At 39.0% G+C, this 26,482-nt stretch overlaps 1 protein-coding gene across 2 annotated transcripts in view; it reads left to right on the plus strand.

Annotated features, from left to right (window-relative positions):
- M1AP (meiosis 1 associated protein) overlaps positions 1–26,482 on the plus strand; it is a 95,524-nt gene continuing 69,042 nt past the window's right edge. For both annotated transcript variants that reach the window (XM_024999361.2, XM_059891706.1), the window contains exons 1-2: positions 1–335; positions 4,132–4,423. In XM_024999361.2, coding sequence (XP_024855129.1) covers positions 4,184–4,423 — 240 coding nt within the window. In that variant the 5' untranslated portion in view covers positions 1–335; positions 4,132–4,183. The remainder of the gene's footprint in view (positions 336–4,131; positions 4,424–26,482) is intronic.

Consider the following 26,482-nt stretch of genomic DNA (forward strand, 5'->3'; position numbering starts at 1 on the left):
GTTAACCCTGGTGCAGCCTTGAAGACTGCCATCCCAAAGAGCAGCCTCAAGCGGACCCTGAGGAGGCGTCAGCAGTGAGCCGCCCAGCCTGAGGGGGGCGCCCTCAGAAGCGGTGGAGCACGCCGACGGCCGGAAGGGCCCGGTAGCCCGGTCTTTGCCTTCACGAAGTGGGGGTTCTCTGCAGGTGTGGGAACAGAGTAGAGGACCAAAAGCTGGGAGCCGGGTTGCGGGCAGCACTTCGCAGGAAAGGCTTGGGCTGACCTCGGGCTTGCCCTCACGGGGTGTCGACAGGCACCCGGTCAGCTGCCAGGGAAGCCTGCCGCCCGGAGGCCCAGGTCAGACGCGTGTGTGAAGCCGCCTGCCGCTCGCGGTTCTGACAGGGCGGACGGAGCCGAGTCTCCTCCTCTGCTGACCCTCCCGCGCCTGGGGGCGAGGCGGCCAGGCCGCCAGGCCGCGTAGGTGCCCTGCTGACAGCCCAAGACACTTTGAGTGGGAGGGGGGCAGGAAAATATATTAACTTCTTGTAAATCAATAGGAAACAGTGAAACCTCTGGGTCAAAGAAAAGGGGTTCGGTTTGGTTTGGTTTTTCTTAACAAGGGTGGGGGAATGAAATTTGAGGGCCTACGAAAATGTTTAAATTTTTTTTCTTTTAAACGCTGCTGCTAAGTCGCTTCAGTCGTGTCGGACTCTGTGCGACCCCATAGACGGTAGCCCACCAGGCTCCGCCGTCCCTGGGATTTTCCAGGCAAGAGTACTGGAGTGGGTTGCCATTGCCTTCTCCATCTTTTAAATGGGGGTTCACGAAAGCAAAGGTGCTTAGGATCATGAAATTTTTAATGCAGCCCAGTGGGAGGGAGAACCATTGACTCATAACACATAAAGTGTCCAATATAGAAGTTACAGGTGCTTTTATAGGGGCTTATTAAAGGGCCCTAAGCTATAAAGACCTGAAGTTTGAGACCTAACGGATGAGTAGGGTTAAGGAGGGGGCTACTCAAAAGAGACTATCAAAGGGCAGGATCCAGAGCAAGGGGCCAACCGCCTTGGGGAGGTGAAGGGTGCCGGCAAGGGCAAGGAGGATGGAACAGGGGAGGGGGTCGGCGGGGTGTCGCATGGCAAGAAGATAGAGAGTTGGGAGGAAGATGCCTGCAGAATTTCGGAGCCAGGGTAGAGATTTCAGATTTTGTTCCAAGTGTATGTGGAGGCCATTGAAAGGTTTTTTGGCAAGGGAGTAACGTGATGGCTTTTGGTGGTTCAAGGCCCAGATTTAACCTGTTTACAGAGGAACATCAGTAAGTGGGCATTCTTGTCAAAAGTGGAGAATATAGGGTCACAAATAGTCAGATGCTGCTTAGAACCACGCCCAGATGCATTAGAAGCATTATCGCGTTTGATGATACAAGGAAGAAAGCTGCCTTTTACCTCATTTAAAGAACAATATTGGAATTGTATAGTCTAAAAATGACTGTGGGGTGGGGTGATGATTTGGGAAATTGGGATTGACATATATACATGATTGATACTGCGTATGCAGTAGATAACTGTTGAGAACCTGATGTGAAGAGCGGACTCATTGGAAAACACCCTGATGCTGGGAAAGATTGAGGGCAGGAGGAGAAGGGGGTGACCCAGGATGAGATGGTTGGATGGCATCACGGACTTAATGGACATGGGTTTGAGCAAACTCTGAGAGATAGTGGAGGACAGGGAAGCCTGGCGTACTGCAGTCCATGGGGTTGCAAAGAGCTGGACACAAGTGAACAACAGGAATCCAGCATACTTGATCTAGCACATGAAAGAGTGCATCTGACTCTTTCGCAACCCCCGTGGACTGTATCCCACCAGGCTCCTCTGTCCATGGGATTTCCCAGACAAGAATATTGGAGTGGGTTGCCATTTCCTTCTCCAGGGGAGCTTTTCAACCCAGGGATTAAACCCACACTCCTTCCTTTGTTGTTCAGTCGCTAAGTTAGTCCACTTCTTTGTGACCGCATGGACTGCAGCACACCAGGCTCTGCTCAAACTCAAATCCATTAAGTCAGTGATGCCATCCAACCATCTCATCTTCTATCAACCCCGTCTCCTCCTGCCCACAATCTTCCTCAGCATCAGGGTCTTTTTCAATGAGTCAGCTCCTCACATCAGGTGGCCAAAGTATTGGAGCTTCAGTTTCAGCATCAGTCCTTCCAGTCAATATTCAGGGTTGATTTTCTTGGCAGGTGGATTCTCTACCACTAAGCCACCTGGGAACCCCATCTCTAAGAATAAAATTTAGTAAAAGATGAGACCTTTGGGGAAAATTATGAAATTATAAAATCTGTATATTCTTTTAGATTTTCTGTATGAACAATTAATCATATCATCTTGGCAAACAGTGACAGTTTTATTTCTTCCATTGCAGTGCCTTTTTTTTTTAATGTGCCAAGTTTATTTGTCTTGCCTTATTGCTACCTTCACTACTGTGTTGAAGTGATGATAGCAGCCTCCTTGTCTTGGAAAACTTTCAGCATCAACATTAAGAACTGTATTTGCTTGTTTTATAAATATTTTATCAGATTATTCCTATTGTCTACTCCTAGTTTACTGAGGTTGATTCTTTATCATGTATGAATGTTGTTTTCTTGCATCTATTGAGATGACCATATAATATTTAATCTTTTAATATGATGAATTACAGTGACTTTTTCTAATGTTATGTCAACCTTATGTTCTTGAGGTAAACCCAGCTTGGTTATGATGTGTTATTCCTTTTATATATTGATTTTTTCAATTTGCTTATATTTTGCTTAGGATTCTTACATCTAAGTTCATGGATGAGATTGTCCTATAATTTTTTTCTTATAAAAAATTATCTGATTTGGGCATCAAAGGTTATGCTAACCTACTAAAATCAGTGGTGTTCTCCTGTGCTCTGCAAGAATCTGTTTGAAATTCTTGATCTTTGAGAGTAATATGGAACTCATCAGTGGAATTATGTGGTCCTGTAGTTTGCTTCACGGGAACATATTTGACTACTAATCTCATTTTCTCACTGGTTATAGACTATTTATGTTTTTTAAATTTCTTTTTGATTTAGTGTTTGTTAAATATGGTTTTCTAGAAATTTGTCCATTTTATTAAACTTACTGGTATAAAGTTGTTCATTATATCCTTTTGTAACCTTTTCCATGCTTGAGTATTTGTAATGATGTTCCCTCCTCATTGCTGATGTTTGTTCCAAGTTTTCATTTGTTCTCTTTTCCAAATCTGAGCCCTGGGGATAAGTGTAAGTAGCCAGTAAAGAAAAAAGGCAGGGCTGTTGCAGGTATAGAAAACAGCATGAGCAAATGCACTGAAGTTGATGGTATACTTGGTTTTATTTCAGTGAAAAACTTGAGGTAAAGAATAGCCTCCAATAAGACTGAAGATCAAGTCATAAAGGGTTTTGAGTGAGTCTTGGAGGGTGAAAATGTAGTTATATTTTCATTTTTAAGAATTACTATGTACAAAATAAACACTTTGCTAAGCTCTGATATATAGAGTGGGTAATTTCTCTATCCTTGGGAAGCTCACAATACAGTGGGAGAGGCAGTCAGGGAGACAATTATACTACAGTGCAATGCCAATAAAGAAACAAAGTTCATGAAGACAGATAGCTTACTTTGAGACTGTAGTTTGACTTTTTTGATTAGTTCCCATTCAACATTGCTAATCATCCTCAGCCTTACATTACAGGCAAACATCTAGATACCTTGGCAGCTGTTAAGATTAGGATAGCCTAGAGAAACTTGAGGAGAAGGCAATGGCACCCCACTTCAGTACTCTTGCCTGGCAAATCCCATGGATGGAGGAGCCTGGTGGGCTGCAGTCCATGGGGTCGCTAGGAGTCAGACACAACTGAGCAACTTCACTTTCACTTTTCACTTTCACGCATTGGAGAAGGAAATGGCAACCCACTCCAGTGTTTCAGTGGAGAATCCTCTGGGGTCGCACAGAGTTGGACACGACTGAAGCGACTTAGCAGCAGCAGCAGAGAAACTTGAGTCATCACCTGGTTTGACTTCTTTCTGAACTTAGTTCCCTAGATCTGTGTTCATTGTTTCAACCTTCAGTTTTATGAAAACCAGTGATTTCTCTTTTCTTCCTTACAGGTGTAGAGAATATCTCAGTGGCGGCTACAGTACCACCTCTGGTCTAGCTGCCATGCATCATGGGCAAATGGCTAGTAAAAGGCCCTCTAATCCCACACAGATGTACCAGCAACCTCCAAGGCTTCTCATTGTGCATATTGCTCTACCATCCTGGGCTAACGTCTGTTCCAACCTCTGTGAGGCTCTGCAGAACTTTTTCTCTCTAGCCTGCAGCTTGATGGGCCCCAGCCGCATCCCTCTCTTCAGCTTATACATTGTACAAAATCAGCACGAGTGCATCCTCCCTTTTGTGGTGAGTATATCTATACTTGTTCATTTTATCCTGAAAGCAGAGGTGAGAGTTCTGGAACAGAGATCAGTTATTATTACTTAAAGCAATAACTATGCCCACTCCCCATACCCATAACTCACAGGCAACACAATGAGAGCCTCATATCATCCTACACACAGGGGATTTGTACTGAAGGAAAAGAACCGCAAAATTATTAATATGAGACTGTAAATAAGCCATGTCTTGCCCCCCACCTCCAGTCCTGAGAGAGAGAAATCTTGGCATTTACAGTCCTTTGGAATGTAAGCAGCTGACCTCTTTCATCCCCCTTTGAAATGTAAGCACAAGGAAATAAATCTCTAAATTTCTTCAGAAGTCTCTGGCTACTCTACCACCCTTTAATTTCTAAAACTTGTCTTTTGACCCAGGTTCTAGTTTTTTGCTCAGAAAGCCCCATCTGTGCAAAAACATGAAAATATTTTTTACACAGGACTCAAGTGAAACTCCCCTAGTTTCAGAAGGCAAAGGATGGGCTAAGGGCAATGCTTTTACCAAGCTCCCTCACACATAGGTAACTCTTTTCCTCCTCAAACAAACCCAATTTTTTACTTCCTCCCCTTTACAAAGTTCAGAGTCTCAGGGATGGGAAAGACTTCAGTTCAGTTCAGTTCAGTTGCTCAGTTGTGTCCAACTCTTTGCGACCCCATGAACTGCAGCACGCCAGGCCTCCCTGTCCATCACCAACTCCTGGAGTTCACCCAAACTCATGCCCATCAAGTCAGTGATGCCACCCAGCCATCTCATCCTCTGTCATCCCCTTCTCCTCCTGCCCCCAATCCCTCCCAGCATCAGAGTCTTTTCCAATGAGTCAACTCTTCACATAAGGTGGCCAAAGTATTGGAGTATCTGCTTTAGCATCAGTCCTTCCAAAGAACACCCAGGACTGATCTCCTTTAGAATGGACTGGTTGGATCTCCTTGCAATCCAAGGGACTCTCAAGAGTCTTCTCCAACACCACAGTTCAAAAGCATCAATTCTTCGGTGCTCAGCTTTCTTCACAGTCCAACTTTCACATCCATACATGACCACTGGAAAAACCATAGCCTTGACTAGATGGACCTTGGTTGGCAAAGTAATGTCTCTGCTTTTGAATATGCTATTTAGGTTGGTCATAACTTTCCTTCCAAGGAGTAAGCGTCTTTTAATTTCATGGCTGCAGTCACCATCTGCAGTGATTTTGGAGCCCCAAAAGATAAAGTCTGACACTGTTTCCACTGTTTCCCCATCTATTTCCCATGAAATGATGGGACGAGATGCCATGATCTTAGTTTTCTGAATGCTGAGCTGTAAGCCAACTTTTTCACTCTCCACTTTCACTTTCATCAAGAGGCTTTTTAGTTCCTCTTCACTTTCTGCCATAAGGGTGGTATCATCTGCATATCTGAGGTTATTGATATTTCTCCTGGCAATCTTGATTCCAGCTTGTGCTTCTTCCAGCCCAGCGTTTCTCATGATGTACTCTGCATAGAAGTTAAATAAACAGGGTGACAATATACAGCCTTGCCGTACTCCTTTTCCTATTTGGAACCAGTCTGTTGTTCTAACTGTTACTTCCTGACCTGCATATAGGTTTCTCAAGAGGCAGGTCAGGTGGTCTGTTATTCCCATCTCTTTCAGAATTTTCCACAGTTTATTGTGATCCACACAGTCAAAGGCTTTGGCATAGTCAATAAAGCAGAAATAGATGTTTTTCTGGAACTCTCTTCCTTTTTCCATGATCCAGCGGGAAGATCTCCTGGAGAAGGGAATGGCAACCCATTCCAGTATTCTTGCCTCCCCCACCCACCCAAAAGACTTCAGAGGTTCTAGTAAATCCCCTTCCTTCCTGAGACAGCCTTGCTGTTGGGATAGTCAGAAAAGACCCAGTGGAAAGCCAGGACTTTGATTCCTACCTAGTGTGAATAAGACCTCCTCCCACATAGTGTCCATGAAGCCATATGGTAGCCTGGACTCCCCTCAACCCATTCAACTTTAACAGGGTAACTATTTCACCCCCTCCCTATTGAGGTGGTATTGGAGGCTGCAGAGTGGAGGCCATGTGGGGAGTGATAATGAGGCATCTTTTTGCCTCTAAGGCAGCCTGGTGTCAGTGAAAGCCTAGTGGGAAGCCACTTCTTCTTGTGGGAAAGCCACTTTCACTTCTTCCTAGTGAAATGCGTAATGGTAATGAAGCTTCTCTATTCCCAGAGTGTCATTGGGGGGCATATGAGGAACCTGAACTTCCACCCCCACCCAGAGATAACAGGACACTCTCCCTTCTGGGATATAATTAGAGACCAAATACACCCCAATTATACCCCAACCTGGCAATAATTATGTGGAAACCACTTCCTTCACTGGTGCAGTGACAAAAAAAGTCCTGCTAAAACAGAAGATTTAACAGGATTCGTTCTTACAGCATAATACCCAAAATGTCCAGAATACAATTTTTTTTTAAAATTCCCATAATTATCAAGAAACAGGAAAATCCAAACTTAAATGAGACAACAAACATTGAGATAACAAAGATGTTAGAATTATCTGAAAAGGATTTCAAAGCAGCCATCATAAAAATCTTCCAACAAGCAGTTATGAACATGTTTAAATGGAAAAATATAAAGTCTCACCAAAGAAATAGAAATATAAAGAAAAACCAGATAGAAATTTTAGAACTGAAAAATGCAATACTCAAATTTTAAAAACAGAAAATCTACTATAGACAGGCTCAGCAGCAAAATGAAGAAGTCAAAGGATCTTGAAAATAGAATAGAAATTACCCAATCTGAGTAACAGAGAGAAAAGAGACTTAAAAAAAATTTACAAAGCCTCAGGGATCTGTGAGACTATAACAAAAAGCTAATATATCATCACAGTCCAAGAGGAAAGAGAAAGGAGGGTGGGACTAGAAAAATATTTAAAGAAATAATCACTGAAAATTTCCCAAATTTGGCAAAAGTTATAAATCTAAAGATTCAAGAGGCTACAGAAATCCATTCTAAGACACATCATAATTAAAATCTTAAAGACAAAGAAAAATTCTTGAGAGCAGGACACTGACACCTTACCTATAAGGGAGAAACAATTCAAGTAATAGATTTTTTTTCATTAGAAACCATGAAGGCCAGAGGAAGTGTCACATTTTTCAAATGTTGAAAGAAAAGAACTGCCAATGTAGAGCTCTATCCAGTAAAAATATCCTTAAGGAATGATGCAGAAATCAAGATATTCTCAGTTGAAGGAAAGCTAAGAGAGTTTGTCACCAACAGACCTACTTTATCAGAATGACTAAAGGGAGTTCTTGAAACAAAAAGGAAATTATAAAGGCTCTTGGAATATCCAGAAGGGAGAAAAAATAGAAAGAATTAAAATATAGATAAATATAATAGATTTTCTACAAAATCTTCTAAATTATATTTGACAATTGAAAGAAAAATTATAACATTGTCTGATATGGTTGTTAGTGTATATAGAGGAACTACTTAGGATAATTACATTATAAATGGGAGGACAAAAGGACTTAAGAAAATTAAGGTTCTTAAATTTCATTCAAAATGATAAAATATTGACAACAGTGAGAGTCCCTTGGACTGCAAGGAGATCCAATCAGTCCATTCTGAAGGAGATCAGCCCTGGGATGTCTTTGGAAGGAATGATGCTAAAGCTGAAACTCTAGTACTTTGGCCACCTCATGCGAAGAGTTGACTCATTGGAAAAGACTCTGATGCTGGGAGGGGTTGGGGGCAGGAGGAGAAGGGGACGACAGAGGATGAGATGGCTGGATGGCATCACTGACTCGATGGACGTGAGTCTGGGTGAACTCCGGGAGTTGGTGATGGACAGGGAAGCCTGGTGTGCTGCGATTCATGGGGTCGCAAAGAGTCGGACATGACTAAGTGACTGAAATGAACTGAACTGATACTGTGATAAAGATGTATGTATGTATAAAGTAACACTTAAAACAACCACTTTAAAAAATCTGTGTAAAGAGACACACTCAGAAACACTATAGATAAATCAAAATGGAATTTTAAGAAAATAGTCAAGTAACCCAAAGGTAAAAGAAAACAGAGAAATGAAAACCTGAGGGAACAAACAGAAAGCAAAAAAACCCCAAAAACACCTGATAGGCTGACATACCAATAATTATATTAAATGTAAACACTTTTAATTAACCAATTGAAAGAGAGAATTCCCTAGCAGTCCAGTGGTTAAGACTCTGTGCTTCCACTGCTAAGAGGTCAAGTTTGATCCCTGCTCAGGGAAGTAGGATCCCCCAAGCCACTCAATGTGGCAATAAATACAGAGATTGGTGGAAATGGAGGGATGATCCAACTATATTCTATCTACAAGAAACCAACTTCAAACACAATAAAAGTAGGTTGAAAGTAAAAGGATGGGAAAAGATATCCCATGATAACAATCAGAACAGTACACCTAATAAAATATGGCTTCCTAGGTGGCACTAGTGGTAAAGAATCCACCTGCCAATGCAGGAGATGCTAGAGATGCAGATTTGATTGCTAGGTTGGGAAGATCCCCTGGAGTAGAAAGTGGCACTCCCTCTTTCCAGTGGCCTGGAAGATTACATGGATAGAGGAGCCTGGTGGGCTACAGTCCATGGGGCTGAACAAGTCAGACATGACTGAGCAATTGAGCACACACACACAGTGATAAAAGAGTCACAGAACTAGAATAAATAATCCTAAAATTTATAGGGAATCCAAAGGCCTAGGATTGTCAAAGCAATCCTGAGGAAAAAGAACAAAACTGGAGGCATAATCACCCCACCACCACCTGAGACGTCAGACAATATTACAAAACTACAGGAATCAAAACAGCATTGGGGCTTCCTGGTGGTCCAGTGGTTAAGACTCCACGCTCCCACTGCAGGGGGCATGGGAAGATCCTACATGCCACGTGGTGTAGACAAAAAAAAAAGCATGGAACTGGCACAAAAACAGACATATGGATTAATGGAACAGAATAGAGAGCTCAGAAATAAGCCCATGCACCTGCAGGCAATTGATCTTTAACAAAGGAAGCAAGAATACACAATGGAGCAAAGACTGTGTCTTCAGCAAGTGGTTTCTGAAAAGCTGGACAGCCAAGTGTAAACCAATGAAGTTAGAATACTCTGTCACACCATATATAAAAATAAACTCAAAATAGCTTAAAGACTTCAAATATGAAGCATGGCAACATAAAACTCCTAGAAGAGAACATAGGCAAAACATTCTCTGCAGTAAACTGCAGCCATGTTTTCTTAGGTCAGTCTCCCAAAGCAAAAGAAATGAGGGCAAAAACAAACAAGGGAGACCTAATCAAACTAGGAAACCATAAACAAAATGAAAAGACAATCTACAAAATGGGAGAAACTGGAAATTATGTGACTGACAAGGGCTTAATGTCCAAAATATACAAACTGCTCAATATCAAACAGTTCTATATAAAAAAATAAAATGAAAAATGGGCAGAAGACCTAAACAGACAAGAAGGCATATAGATGACAAACAAGCACAGGAAAAGATGCTCAATAATGCTAATTATTAGAGAAATGCAAATACGAATGACTGCGGTGAGGTATCACCTCACACCAGTCAGAATGGCCATCATCAAAAAATCTACAAGTAATAAATGCCTGAGAGGTTGTGGAGAAAAAGGAACCCTCCTACACTTTTGTGGGAATGGAAATTGGTGCAGCCACTATAGAGAACAGTATGGAGGTTCTTTAAAAAACTAAAAATAGTGACCATATGATTCAGCAATCCCACTACTGTATAGCTAGGGAACTATGTTCAATATCTTGCAATAACCTATATATCTGATTCACTTTGCTATACACCTGAATCTAACACAACACTGTATATCAACTATAATTTTTTTTTAATTTCCAAAAGAAAAAAAAAGAGTCAATCCAACAAGAAGACAGCAGTCTTTTTTTTTTTTAATACTTATTTATTTTTGGCTTCATTGCTACTCATGGACTTTCTCTAGTTGCAGCAAGCGGGGACTACTCTCTGGTTACAGCGCACAGGCTTCTCGTGGTGGTGGCTTCTCTTGTGTGGAGCACAGACTCGAGGCTCACAGGCTTCAGTAGTTGTGGCTCACAGGCTGTAGAATGTGGGCTCAGTACAGGCTTAGTTACCCTACGGCAGGCAGAATCTTCCCAGGCCACGGATCAAATCTACGTCCCCAGCGTTGGCAGGCAGATTCTTAACCATTGGACCGCCAGGAAAGTCCAAGAAGACAGCAGTCTTAAATCTGTACCCACTAAACAACAGAGTTGCAATGTCTATTAACTGGTGAATGACTAAACAAAATGTAAAATTCTCACTCCATAAAACTGAGTTTCGTATAAGCACACTGAGGACAGAATGAAAGTGATAGTGATGTTTACAGTGATATGACCCATATGACAAGTATGTTCTACTGTGCCATTTTCCTTGTGCATGTCTGTCCCATGACCACACTTGGCTGTAATATCTATCTTTTGTCAGGCAACAGGGGTAGAGAAAAGCTGAGAGTGGTCTGGAAGGGCAAATAGAAAATATCCAGCATAGGAAGCTTCTGGGAGATGAGCTTATGTCCCAAACAAAGGTAAAAGGATTTTTATTTCCTTCTTCTAGTGACTAGGTTCTATGCCTCTGGTACTCAGTACATTTGTCTCTAGGTGAATCCTTTGATCCCTTAATCACTCTATTAGGAAAGACAGACGGTTCTAGCCTAAAAACCACTGACTAGTCATTCAGAAAAGATTAGAAGTTAAAATTTCCTTCCAGAAGATCGATAATTTCAACCATGGTCAAAAGCTCAAGAAAATCACTGAAGTAATGCCATTACCTTGTGTATCTCTGTGTGCATGCTCATGCTCACTTGTGTCTGACTCTTTTGCAACCCCATGAACTGTAGCCCGCCAGGCTTTTCTGTCCATGGGATTTCCTAGGCAAGAATACTAGAATGGGTTGCCATTTACTCCTCCAGGAATCATTTCCAACCAGGAATCGAACCCATGTCTCCTCCAATTCCTGCACTGGCAGGCAGATTCTTTACCACTGGGCCACCTGGGAAGCTCACCTTATGTATAGAGGAGTCCAGTCTTTGTTTAAATCCATTTTCTCTGACCTATCTAAGTATCTGACATTTTCTGTCTGCAGAGTTAGCTCAAAATATAAATGGAGAAAGAGACCAGGTAGGGAGTCTTGCCTACGTTGAACACTTCAATTTATCTCCTCATATTTGATTTATAAGTATAATAAAATAATTCTGAACTTTTCATGAGGAATGTTGACAAAATTCATAATTTAAATATTAGAATTCCTTTTATATCCATTGTGCTCTTAATATAAATAAATTCTAAAATGATTAATCTCTCAAAGAGTTTCAAAAGAATTCCATTACTGTGAAGATTTTATCAATTCTTTTACCTTTTTTTTCGAGAGCAAAGAAGTTATTTAAATCATATAAGATCTACTATGGTATTTGAAGATCAGTACCGCTGTAATTTGGCTATTACATTTATTTTCTTATCCTTACTAGCTGATCTTCAATAGAATCATTTAAAAGTGGCAAATAATGGGAATATATTATATAAAGGAATATAAAGATAAACTCCAATACAGATAATATGTTGCTGCTGTTTAGTTGCTAGGTTGTGGCCAACTCTTCACAACCCCAAGGATTGTAGTCTGGTAGGCTCCTCTGTCCATGGAATTTCCCAGGCAAGAATACTGGAGTGGGTTGCCATTTCCTTCTCCAGAGGATCTTTCTGACCCAGGGATCAAACCTGCATCTCCTACATTTGAGACAGATTCTTCAGAACTGAGCCACCTTGGAAGCCCAAAGATAATGTAATAAACTATAATTGAGGAGGGTGGGGAGAGTAAGAAAAGGAAAGGTACAAATTTTATGATTGTATAGTGGACATTTTCATTGCTCATTAATGGATATTACTAAATAAATAACTTACTGGAATTATATAAACATGGAATTATAAAGACAACCACTAGAACAAATACAAACCTTTCTAATTATGACAAGAAAAACATAATAGAGCAGACAAATTTACACAGTATAGTGATTTTTCAAAATTTATGAAAACAGTGTATACCTTAAAATAATATTACTAAAAATAACTATATCTGTCACATTAATAAATGTGTCCTAAACTTATCTATTAAAACATTTAAAAAACACAGATTTGATTGCAAAACAAAATTCTGTATTCAAGAGACTATAACAAAGTGATTCAGAAAAGTTGAAAATAAAAGGAAGGGCAAAGGTATACTAAGCAAATGTACCCCTACAAAAAAAACATGATTTGAATATCAGACATCATTGAATTTGCAGCAAAAAGCACTAAACAAGACTAAGTATGGCACTATAATATCAACACAAAGCAGGGAAGAGTAGAGAATTATCAAGAGACTCATGAGAAATATATTCAATACAGAGGGCTTGCTGGAGAGGGAGTCTATTAAAAATATAACAGTTTTGAATACCAATTACCAAATAATATAGTATCAACATTTTTAAAAGAAATATGTGTATTAAAAAAATCCACACCTTCCTGAAGTGCTCATGGAATATTCACAAAAGTTGACAGGATGTTAAGCCACAAATAAACCCAAAAACTTAGATGAATTCTAAAAACTACAAATAGATCAATCAACATTCTCTGAACACAGTGCAGTAAAACTGGAAATAAGTAACAGACACAGAGAACAAAAAGTTTCTACCACCTGGACATTTTTATGCTGCTTAATAGCTTTTGAGTCAAAGAGGAAATTCAGGCAAAAATTACAGTGTATCTAGAAAATAATAATAATGAAACACTACATACCAGAACATATGTGATACAAAAAAGGCAATGCTAAGAGAAAAAAATCATCTTTAAACTGTATGTTTTATTATTTTTAATTTTATTTGTAAACAAGAAAAACTGAAATGACGCAAGCAACTCAAGAAGAAAAGAAAAAACTTAAGGAAAGCTGAAAGAAAGAAAAAAGATAGAAGCAAAGAGTAATGAATATGAAAATAGAAAATGGTAGAACAAATGAATAAATCTAAATATGTTCTTTGGGGGGAAAATAGGAAATACAGATCAACCATTGTTAGTTAACTTAGTTTTAGGAAAAGAGCAGTGGGAAAGGCATGTATACACAAAATAAGGTAAAAAGAATGTAACCATAGATATACTTGTGTGAAATACATAATTCTCCATGAAAATATAATTACCAAAAATGAATTCAGAAGAGATAGAAACTCACCATTTTCCATAAAAGAAATGGGAAAGTTATCAAAGAACTACCCTCCCCCAAAATAAAGTACTGGAACCAAATAGTTTTTGTTTTTGTTTTTTAATTTAATTTTATTTTTTAACTTTACAATACTGTATTGGTTTTGCCATATATCGAAATGAATCCACCACAGATATACATGTGTTCCCCATCCTGAACTCTCCTCCCTTCTCCCTCCCCATACCATCCCTCTGGGTCATCCCAGTGCACCAGCCCCAAGCATCCAGTATCATGCATCGAACCTGGACTGGTGACTCGTTTCATTTATGATATTATACATATTTCAATGCCATTCTCCAAAATCATCCCACCTCTCCCTCTCCCAGAGTCCAAAAGACTGTTCTATACATCAGTGTCTCTTTTGCTGTCTCATATACAGGGTTATTGTTACCATCTTTCTAAATTCCATATATATGTGTTAGTATACTGTATTGGTGTTTTTCTTTCTGGCTTACTTCACTCTGTATAATAGGCTCCAGTTTCATCCACCTCATTAGAACTGATTCAAATGTATTCTTTTTAATGGCTGAGTAATACTCCATTGTGTATATGTACCACAGCTTTCTTATCCATTCATCTGCTGATAGACATCTAGGTTGCTTCCATGTCCTGGCTATTATAAACAGTGCTGCGATGAATATTGGGGTACACATGTCTCTTTCAATTCTGGTTTCCTCAGTGTGTATGCCAAGCAGTGGGATTGCTGGATCATAAGGCAGTTCTATTTCCAGTTTTTTAAGGAATCTCCACACTGTTCTCCATAGTGGCTGTACTAGTTTGCATTCCCACCAACAGTGTAAGAGGGTTCCCTTTTCTCCACACCCTCTCCAGCATTTATTGCTTGTAGACTTTTGGATCGCAGCCATTCTGACTGGCAGGAACCAAATAGTTTTATAGGGGAATAATACCAAACTTTTAAAGGACAGATCTTTACATTTTTTTAACTATTTTATACTGCAGAAAGAAAAAATATCCTTCCCGATTCTTTTTATGAAAATAACATAATATTGATCTTAAAATGCAACAAATATTGCAAAGAAAGAAAAACTACAAATCTGTCTCACCCAAAATCCCAACTAAAGTATTAGCAGTAGAATCCAACTTGTATTTAAAAAAGCATTTACAGGAATGCAGAGATGGTGCAATATTGAAATCTATTAATATAGTTTACTATGTTAATATATCTAAGAAAACTATGGTAGTGTTTTTTTCCATAAGTACTAAAAAAAGGTATTTAATAAAATGCAATATCCAATCATTAAAAAAAAAACTTAAAAAACTAGGAATGGCCATTCCCATAGTGTTTGTCGATGACAACTCAAAAACAGGATCTTATTTAATGAAAAACATTGAATATATTCCTGTGTAAATCAAATAAATTTACTATCATCACTGTTATCTAACAGTATTCGAAAGATTTTCACTGATATAATCACACACATAAAACGAAGTTAGAATAAAGAAATAAGGAAATGAAGGGCTTAGCTGGCAGTCCAGTGGTTAAGACTCCATGCTTCCACTGCAGGAGGTGCAAGTTTGATCCCTGGTTGAGGAACTAAGACCCCAAATTCCACACAGAGTAGCTAAAAAAAAAAAAAGAAAGAAGGGAAAGAGAGGGGAGGGAGGTTCAAGAGGGAGTTGATACGTGTATAATTATGGCTGATTTGCATTGTTGTACAGCAGGAATACAACATTGTAAAACAGTTTTCCTTCAATTAAAAATCAATTTAAAAAAGAAGAGAAAGATAAATGATTATTATTTGCAGATTAATGATAATATATCTACAAAACCCAAAAGAATTAACTAGAAAATTATTTCAAACAACAAAAGAATTCATTACAATGGTCAGGTATAAATATTAATACAGATAATAGTACCCTTTCCCCTTCATGGATCACAGCCTTGTCTTGGATAAGGGGCTTGTGTGACTCAATGAAACTATAAGCCATGCTGTGTAGGGCCACCCAAGATGGACAGGTCATAATGGAGAGTTATGATCCACTGGAGGAGGGAATGGCAAACCAAAATTCAGTATTCTTGAATGAACAGTGCAAAGAAGTAGAAGGAAGCAATGAATTTGCTGGCATATTGAGTGCAGCACTTTCACAGCATCGTCTTTTAGGATTTGAAATAGCTCAACTGGAATTCCATCACCTCCACTAGCTTTGTTCATAGTGATGCTTCCCTAAGGCCCACTTGACTTCACATTCCAGGATGTCTGGCTCTAGATGAGTGATCACACTATCGTGATTATCTGCATCTTGGTTATAACAGGATTAGTCAGAGGTTTTCAAGGAGGAACTATCCTCAAGCAGGATACATTGTTGTTATATAATCCTTAGTACAGAGTTTAAACTGAGTTAGTTGTTGTGTAATCATCAGTTCTAAGCTTAAAGAAAAAAAACGTTTTATGTGACTAAGACTAAGGAATGTACAGGGAAAAAAAAGTGTCTTTTCCTCCTCCTTGAGAATTCTAGACCCCTGTCTCTTCCTTGAGAGCCCCAGACCCCTTTCTCCTCCTTGGGGACCCTGGACTTCTTATCAACCTGCCTAGGAATTGACTCCCTCAACAGCAAGGTGATCAAGCCAATCAATCCTAAAGAAAATCAACTGTGAATACTAATTAGAAGGACTGATGCTGAAACTGAAGCTCCAACACTTTGGCCACCTGATGCAAAGAACTGACTCATTGGAAAAGACCCTGATGCTGTGAAAGATTGAGGGCAGAAGGAGAAGTTGGTGGCAGAGGATGAGATGGTTAGATAGCATCACCGACTTAATGGACATGAGTTTGAGCAAACTCTGGGAGATAGTGAAGGACAAGGAAGCCTGGCCTGCTGCAGCCCATGCTATCACAGAGAGACATGACTGAGCAACTGAACAACAACAAAAGTACCCTTTGTATTCTGGTTGTTATTCCAGAACAACCAACTACAAGTTAAAATGGCAGAAAAGTTCTCATCATAATAACCAAGGTGATCAAATAAATGCTTATGAATGAAAATAATAATAAACATGAAAAAATTTATATGAATTGAAATGCTTTTGAGAAACACAAAAGAAGACTTGAACAAATGAAAAGTCATTAGTTCTTGGGAGCATTCAGTCCAGAAAGATGTCAGTTATCTCTAAATGAATCTATAAATCCAGTGCAATTTCCAGTTAAAATTTCTAGCAGAATAGATATTTGATAATAAAGTTAAAATTAGAAATAAAAAACAAGAATAGCTAGAGATTCTTTCTCTCAAATATTAAACAGGTATTCAAACAGTGTGACACTGGAAATTGAAAAAACAAAGCAATAGAATATAATTTAAAGTCTAGAAATAGACCCAAATATATGGTGGGATTTAGTGTATAATAAAGATGCTATTTAACATTAGTTGGAAACAGTATTCAACAAACTAGGTAGTTGTGGAGAAAAATTAAATTAGATTCATACTCACAGTTCAGTTCAGTCGCTCAGTTGTGTCCGACTCTTTGCGACCCCATGGACCACAGCACTCCAGGCTTCCCCTGTCCATCACCAACTCCCAGAGCTTACTCAAACTTATGTCCGTGATGAGTCGGTGATGCCATCCAACCATCTCATCCTCTGTCGTCCCCTTCTCCTCCTGCTTTCAATCTTTCCCAGCATCAGGGTCTTTTCCAACTATTTTTACTTACAACTTATACCTATATAAATTCCAGATGGATCAAAGATTTAAATGTAAAAATTGAAAATGTATAAGTACTAGAACAGATTGTATCATTTTGGGTTCAATCAGGAGATAGAAACCACAGTAATTTTAAAAAGGAAAATTTACACAGAATATTTTAACATAGTTTAACCTATTAAACTATGCATGCATGCTTGCAGGCTGAGGGAGAGATCTCAAAGAAGGACAAACTTGAAAAGGGGACCCCTTTCCCAAGGCTGGGGTTTAGAGCCAGTTGGAGAATGTGTGGTTGTAACTCGCTGGATACAAAGAAGATACTGGTTTGCTCAAGCTAGTGCTGGTCCATGGCTACTGGGACAACAGGAACCTTTCAGGTATAGGCACAGTGGCCAATGCACAAGCATGCAGAGTGGAGTGCCAGTGTGGGCAGGAGGCCTGGAGTAAGCAGTATCCATGTTGAAAAGAATGGCAGCATTGGAAGGACCTCCAGAGACAAACCTCTGAGAGGAATGACAGGTGAGCAAAGGGAGTCAGGCATCAGTGCAGGCAAGAGGCCTGAAGCATGCGGTGTCCTGGCTAAGTGAACAGCTGAAGGTGATCAGGCTAGGGCTAAGAAGTTCCTAATGTCTTAGCTCAAGTTGTGACTGACTGGTTTAAACAACAGACATTTATTTTCTTGAGGTTTAGAAAGCTGGAAGGCCAAGGTCAGGGTGCTAACCTGATCAGGCTCTGGTGAGAGCCCTCTTCCATCTTTCAGACAGCAGCTTTCTTGCTATGTGCTCGCATGGACTTTCCTTAATGCATGTATTGTACATGAAGAGAGAGCTCTGGTGTCTATTCCTCTTATTACAAGACACTCATGACTTCATCAAAACCTAATTATGTCCCAGAAGCTTTGCCTCTCATCACATTGGGAGTTAGGGCTTCAATACATGAATTTTAAGGGGACACAAACATTCAGTCCATAACACCAAGGGCCTATAGGTTCTGGGCATTTGGGTGGAACACTGCGAGGTTGTTTTATCCCCATTGGTTTTAGCAGAAACGTACCTTCCTCCTGCAGTGTCCCTCTAGTACACTCTACTCAGAAAACTTACCATCATGATTACTGTGAAGGAGAAAGGCTTAATTGACAATAAGTTGACAGCATGCAGAGCTTGGGGGGAAATGTAAGAGTAAGAAAGGCCTTTCTAACCATAACACGAAACCCAAAATTCCAAAAGTAAAAGATTAATAAATTCACTTGAATAAAAATAGAAAATATACACTTGGTCAAAAAAAATACTAGGTGTAAAATCTAAAGACCATATGAGGACAAATATTTGCTTCTATATCACAAAGAGTTAATTTCCATAACTGCATAAAGGTTTCCTTAAAATCAATAAAAATAATGACCAATAGTCTAATAGGAAATGAGATATGATATGAACAGTTTTCAGAAAAGGAAATACACATGACCTTGAAATATTGAATATGTTCAGTCTCACTCATAAAAGAAATACAAGTTGAAACTGCTTTGAGATGCTATTATTTTTCAGCTATCTGATTGGTAAAGACTTTTTTAAGTTAAATGACAATGTTTTTGAGGATTTAAAGAAACAGGCACCCTTGTATACCATTTATGGGTATATATTTTAACACAGTTGCTATAGTGGGCAATTTGGTGACAATATCACAATTTACATACCCTTTAACTTAGCAAGTCTGCTTTTAGAAACTTATCCTACATATATGTTTTCATATGTGCAAAAATGGTTTTAGATTATTCATTTTAGAATTGTTTAGAATAGCAAAAGATTGGAAATAACCTACTGTCAATTAATAGGGAATTGGTTAAATAGAGTTATGGTCCATCTATTAATGGAATCCTATTTAGCCATAAAAATTAAGATACTTTTTATCTATTGAGTGTAATGATTACCCAAATATACTGTGTAACAAAATCAGGATTCAAAATAGTATCATAATTGTTGGGGATTTTCTCCCCAGGACTTGGAAGCGATGAACCTGAAAGAATGACACTCGGACAGTCTCTTGCAAGAACTGACAAGTTTATTTCTGCAGTCAAGCTTTTTTACAGAAGCAGGAACAAAGAGCTTAAAGTATAGGGCCAGCAGAGCACATACGGAGTTAACACATAATCAGTAAAAACATTTCAAGGACAGCGCACTCTAAATGACTCATGGGCTTATCCCACAGCCCGCTTTCACAAGTAACATCCCTATTTATTATTAACTCTTGGCGCTGAGCATAACCAAAGGCAGGAGATGTTTTTCTGTCCACAGTGCAAAGCTGGGTACTTCGGGCCCTTCACCATTTTCCCAAGGACTTTCTCCTTTTATGGCTATTTTGCACTATGCTTCCCAACAATAATCTCTTCTGTTTTGGTAAGAAGAAAGATGGAAAGTGAAAGTGATAGTCGCTCAGTTGTGTCCAACTCTTTGCAACCTCATGAACTGTAGCCTGCCAGGCTCCTCTGTCCATCTAATTCTCCAGGCAAGAATATTGGAGTGGGTTGCCATTCCCTTCTCCAGATCTTCCTGACCCAGGGATCGAACCCAGGTCTCCTGCATTGCGGACAGATTCTTTACTGTCTGAGCCACCAGGGAAGCCCATTTATATTTCCTTTTATGTAAAGATATATCTCTGGGAAGATATCGAATAAGCTGATAATATTGATTGCCTGCAGGAAACTACTGGTTAGCTGAAAAATAAGAGTAGGAAGGTGACTTTTTCTACATGTTCTTTTGAAACCTTTGAATGTTTGTTGAATGAGAGGAGAAAAATTGCAACAAAATTTTGGAAACTATAATACAAGTGAAAAGTAATAAATGACTTAGCAGTCCCCTAGAGAGCTAAATCTTAAGCCAGTAGTGGGAAACCCAAGAGAGAAAGCAGTTTAAATCACCAATTTCTCAAAAGGCTTAGGAACTAACAAAATCAAGTACTTTTGAAAGTAAGAATGTAGATGGAACTAAATGTAGAAAAATGTTAACCATCTGTTTTAAAAGTAGCTTGACCTTTAGATCCTCTCTTCTACTCCAAAAACAACAAATTGATTCGTCACATTTGGTTTGACATTGCGACATGCCCCATACCAATGGACATGTAAAAATTTCACTGAGGTAGAAGTCCCCTGAATTTTAGTCAAATTTATTTCCTACATACTGGCTTACAAATGTCTTACCAATAAGTTAGAATAGGTGCTACTTCTTGCTCATTAGGTCCACTCAGCATGTCATTAATGTAAAGGGCCAGTGTGATAACTTGTGGAAGGAAATGGCAATCAAAATTCCTGTGAACTAAATTATGACATAAGGCTGGAGAATTGATACACCCATGAGGTAGGATAGTGAAGGAGGTGTATTGCTGGTCTTGGCAGCTGAAAGCAGACTGCTCCTGTGGGACATTATAGACAAGAGTGGAGAAAAGGCACTTACCAGATCAATAGCTGTATACCAGGTACCAAGAGATGTGTTAATTTCTCAAGCAATGAAACTGCATCGAATACAGCAACTGCTGTTGGAGTTACCACCTAAGTAAGTTTATGATAATACACTCTCATTCTCCAAGACTCATCTATCTTCTGCACAGGCCATATAGGCCAAGTTGAATGGGGATGTGGTAGAAATCACCAACTCTGCATCTTTCAAGTCCTTGATGGTACACTAATTTCTACAATCCCTCCAGGAATTCAGTATTGCACTTATTGTTTTCCTAAGTAGAGACAGCTCTAGAGACTTCCACTTGGCCATTCCCACCATAGTTGCCTTCACTCCACAGGTCAGAGAACCAATGTGGGGATTCTGCCAGCTGTTAGACATGTCTATTCCATTTATACTTTCTAAAACTGAAGAAATAGCCATAGGATGCATTTGGGGACTCATCAGACCCAACATAAAATTTCACTGATCACTTGACTGCCATAAGCCCCTGCTCTGATTGGGGTCAACAATAATGTTCAGGACCTCTGGAAATAGTGTCCATTCATAGCCAGTATCCAGTAGATACTGAAAGGTCTGATTATTCCCTTTACTTCAGTGTACAGATACCCTTGTAACTTTCAAATCTTTTGGGTCCTTTTTGATAATTTTTAAATTCTTTATTCATGGCTTTGAATAATCCCTCTTACTTCTTTAAACTTCTTAAAGGTACTTAAATATATTTAATATTTCCAATATCTGAAATGGTATTCTAATTCTCCTCTTTGTTGTTTCTGTGGACTCTCACTCATAATATTTATTATCTAACTGATTTTGTAATTTTGGATTATGAGTTTATCTTAAACTGATCTTAATGTGTGAAAATTCTGTGAGGTCTTAAGTTTATGGTGTATGTACATCTAGAAAGGATTTATGTTTGCTTCAGTCAGATGCCCTGAGGTGCTATCACCCCAGGACCACTTTAAGTTATGATTTAAACTTAGGGTTTCCTAGACCCTGTTCAGTTCAGTTCAGTTCAGTCACTCAGTCATGTCCAACTCTTTGTGACCCCATGAATCGCAGCATGCCAGGCCTCCCTGTCCATCACCAACTCCTAGAGTTCACCCAAACTCATGTCCATCAAGTTGGTGATGCCACCCAGCCATCTCATCCTCTGTTGTCCCCTTTTCCTCCTGCCCCCAATCCCTCCCAGCATCAGATCTTTTCCAGTGAGTCAACTCTTCGCATGAGGTGGCCAAAGTACTGGAGTTTCAGCTTTAGCATCATTCCTTCCAAAGAACACGCAGGGCTGATCTCCTTTAGAATGGACTGGTTGGATCTCCTTGCAGTCCAAGGGACTCTCAAGAGTCTTCTCCAACACCACAGTTCAAAAGCATCAATTCTTCGGCTCTCAGCTTTCTTCACAGTCCAAGTCTCGCATCCATACATGACCACTGGAAAAACCATAGCTTTGACTAAATGGACCTTTGTTGGCAAAGTAATGTCTCTGCTTTTCAATATGCTATCTAGGTTGGTCATAACTTTCCTTCCAAGGAGTAAGCGTCTTTTAATTTCATGGCTGCAGTCACAATCTGCAGTGATTTTGGAGCCCAAAAAGATAAAGTCTGACACTGTTTCCACTGTTTCCCCATCTATTTCCCATGAAGTGATGGGACCAGATGCCATGATCTTCATTTTCTGAATGTTGAGCTTTAAGCCAACTTAGACAAATCCTAAACTGACATAAAGGAATGTATGTAGTTTCTAGGTTTTAGCAGTGATTTCTTTCTCATTTCTACTCAGAGCTCACATAAGTCAACAAGTTTTATTGTCATCTGCTTTGACCAGTGAGTGGATTCTTTCTAGCCCACCTTTTCACTGAGAAAATAACCTTTTGAATGGTCTTAACTTTTTGAGCCAGGGTAGCAGTTCCAACTCTTCTTTACAAGGGCCTAATGCCTTGTCTCCTTTTCCCTTTCAACACAAAGCCTTTGGTTCCCAAGATCAGCAAATAAAGTCAAGGCTTTTATGCCTGTCTAACACTGTAGTTTCCTGTTGACCCCCCCTTTGGTACTTGGGGATTTCCCTTAATTTCTTATGAATTCAACTATGCATTTAAAAGATATTCTAAATAGACATTTCTCCTAAGAAGATATACAGATGGCCAAGAGGCAAATGAAAAGATGTTCAGTGTCACCAATTATTAGAGAAATGCAAGTCAAAACTATGAGGTACCACCTCATACCAGCAAGAATGGCTATCATCAAAATATTCACAAACAATAAATACTGGAGGATGTGTGAAAAAAAGGGAAGCCTCCTACACTGTTAGTAGGAATGTAAAGTGGTACAGCCACTATGGAGAACAGAATGGAGGTTCCTTAAAAAACTAAAAATAGAACTACCATATAACCCAGAAATCCCACTCCTGGGCATATATCCAGAGAAAAACATGATCTGAAAGGATACATGCACCCAAGTGTTCATTGCAACACTGTTTACAATAGCCAGGACCTGGAAGCAAACCAAGTGTCCATCAGTATAAATGGATAAAGATGTTGTACATATATATAATGAAATATTACTCAACCATTAAAAAGAATGAAATTATGCCATTTACAGCAATATGGATGGATCTAGAGATTTGTCATGGGCTTCCCTGGTAGCTCAGTTGGTAAAGAATCTGCCTGCAATGCAGGAAACCCCAGTTTGATTCCTGGGTCAGGAAGATCCCCTGGAGAGGGGACAGGCTACCCTCTCCAATATTCTTGGGCTTCCCTGGTGGCTCAGATGGTAAAGAATCTGCCTGCAGTATGGGAGACTTGGGTTCAATCCCTGAGTTGGGAAGATCCTCTGCAGGAGGGCATGACAACCCACTCTAGTATTCTTGCCTGGAGAATACTCCCATGGACAGAGGAGCCTGGTGGGCTCCAATCCATGGGGCTGCAAAGAGTCAGACACGACTGAGCAACTAAGCATAGTGCACAGAGATTTGTCATACTGAGTAAAGTAAGTCAGAGAAGGAAAAATATTGTATGTCATCCCTTATATGTGGAATCTGAAAAGAAATGATACAAATGAACTTGTAAAATAGAAGCAAACTCACAGACTCAGAATGAACTTATTTTCCAGGGGGATGGATGAGGGGAAGGGATAATTACGGAATTTGGGATGAACATATATACACTGCTGTGTTTAAAATGGATAACCAACAAGGATGTACTGTATAGCACACAGAACTCTGCTTAACCTTGTGTGGCAGCCTGGAGGGGAGGGGAGTTTAGGGAAGAATAGATACATGTATATGTATACCTTCTCTGTTCACCTGAAACTATCACAACATTGTTAATCCGCTATACCCCAATACAAAAAAAAGTTTTAAAAAAGATGTTTGTGTTTTATCTGGTATATGTGTTGTTAGCTGGTGAAAGAGTGTGTTTCAGATATCTAGTTTATCTGTAAATGCTTTTTTTACACATTAAGATTAATGTCATGCTGATTATATACATTGCAAATACTTACCTAGTTTGTTTTTTGTCTTTAACCTTATTTGTATTTTCCTTTACTTAACATAAAAATTTATTTTTTATATGGTTAGATCTTCTCATTTTTCCCTTTGTGTTTTCATACCTTTTTTGTCATGTTTCCAAAGACCTTCCCTACCATAAGATAGTATCCTTTTTTTTCTACTATTTTCCTGGTTTATTTTTTCAATAAATTTCTCATTACTAAGTAATTTTAGATACATCAAAAAGTTTCAAAGTATGGAATTCCTATATTTTTAACTTATATTTTCCTCTCCATGAAATTTTTTATATATGCATCCCTTTACCATTTATTCAAAAATAATTTGTTTAATACAACTGTATTCCAGGTACTGTTCTAGGCCCTGCAGACATGGCAATGAAGAGAGAGCTCAGATTCCTCCTTTAATATATTATTATATTGAGCTTATATTCTAGTGAGATAGACAGACAATAACTGGTCAGTATACTTTGGAAAAATGTCATTCTCGTGTGGCTCTTATCCATTTGTATTCTGAGGCTATTTATCTCACTTGTTGTAAAGTTAGTAGTAAGTGGGAATTATTTTTTTTTAAGGTACGTAGTACATCATAAGTGGGCTTCCCAGGTGGTGCTAGTGGTAAAGAACTCACCTACCAATGCAGGAGACATAGAAGACGCTAGTTCAATTCCTACGTTGGGAAGATCCCCCAGAGGAGAGCATGACAACCCACTCCTGTGTTCTTGCCTGGAGAATCCCATGGATAGAGGAGCCTGGCTGGCTACAGTCCATAAAGTCGCAAAGAGTCGAACACGACTGAAGTGACTTAGCATGAATGCACGCACACACATCATAAGCACATAATAATAAATGTTTTTTTTAAGTGGATGAGTTAATGGACCTATGTCATTTACATAGACAGTATATTTTCTTCACTTATTTTTATCAGTTGTAGACTAGGCCCATTACAATACAAACCCCTTCTGTTTAATTAGCAATGTCTTAAGTGTTTTTAGGGTTTGATCATCATGATAAAAAAATAATAAACAGTTAACACTGAGTACATACTGTGTGCCATGAATTAAGTCATTTAGTATTCTTTAAGATAAGTATTTATATTCTCCTCATTTTCTGGTTGAAGAAATTTTAGCTTAAGGACTCATAGTCAAGAAGAAGAGAGAGGTTAGGAACTCAAGTTGCATTTGGATCTAAAACTTGAACCAAGACTAGTGCTTCTTTATTCATAAACTGTCCACTACTCTTCAACAAGCATCCTCTACTCTTATCAGGCATATTCCTTCTTTCTCTCTGGCACACTACATTCACTTTCAACCTCCATAGATGCTTATATTGAACTTTCAGCCTCTCTACCAGCCCCCCAACAAACGCACACATATACATCTAAAATACTGTATTCTTTTTACAAACCTTATCCTTTAAATTCTAAGCTCAATCTCACCCCCTTTCCAACAACTCTTATTCTAAGTTTCTAAAGTATCAATGGTGTATAAGTCTCTTCCACCTGTGATACACATAAAACTGGGGCTGTAAGAGTTCCTAGGGCATGGGAATATATAATTTTCAAGAATTGTTATTATAGATCTTCCATTTCTACTGTATTCTTTTCTAAAACTTCTATAATTATGCCTATGATGAGGGTGTCAGGCTCCTTCTTCATTTCTACCATCCCTTTAACAATTACTTGTCTTCCACATCACAAAGAAAACCCAAAAATAAAAAGGATGAGGTGAAAGGAACATATCTTTCACCCACTATAAATTTTACTGTGATGAATTGCCATGTGGTTTTAAAACTTCCAAGGACACCAAACAAAGGAATAATTCAAAATATTGACATCAGTGTAAGAAAGAAAATGACTTAATGATTGGGTTAAAAATCTTTTGCAACCGGGTAGTCTCCAATTTTAACAAAATTGAAGGAAGACTAAATTGAGTAGCAGCTAATAGATCATTAAAATAATTTTATTAGTATATCCATATGTAATTTTTGGCATATAACTCAGAATGAATTTGACAGTTTGTTTGACATCTGTATTTATCAGGATGAGGTTTCTCAGCACTAGAAACCTCCTAGAAAATAGGAATAGGATTAATACTTAATGTTGTGCCATTTAATCAATAATTTATTTATTCACACATA

Source organism: Bos taurus, chromosome 11 (assembly GCF_002263795.3).
Source record: "Bos taurus isolate L1 Dominette 01449 registration number 42190680 breed Hereford chromosome 11, ARS-UCD2.0, whole genome shotgun sequence".
Classification (NCBI taxonomy): Eukaryota; Metazoa; Chordata; class Mammalia; order Artiodactyla; family Bovidae; genus Bos; species Bos taurus.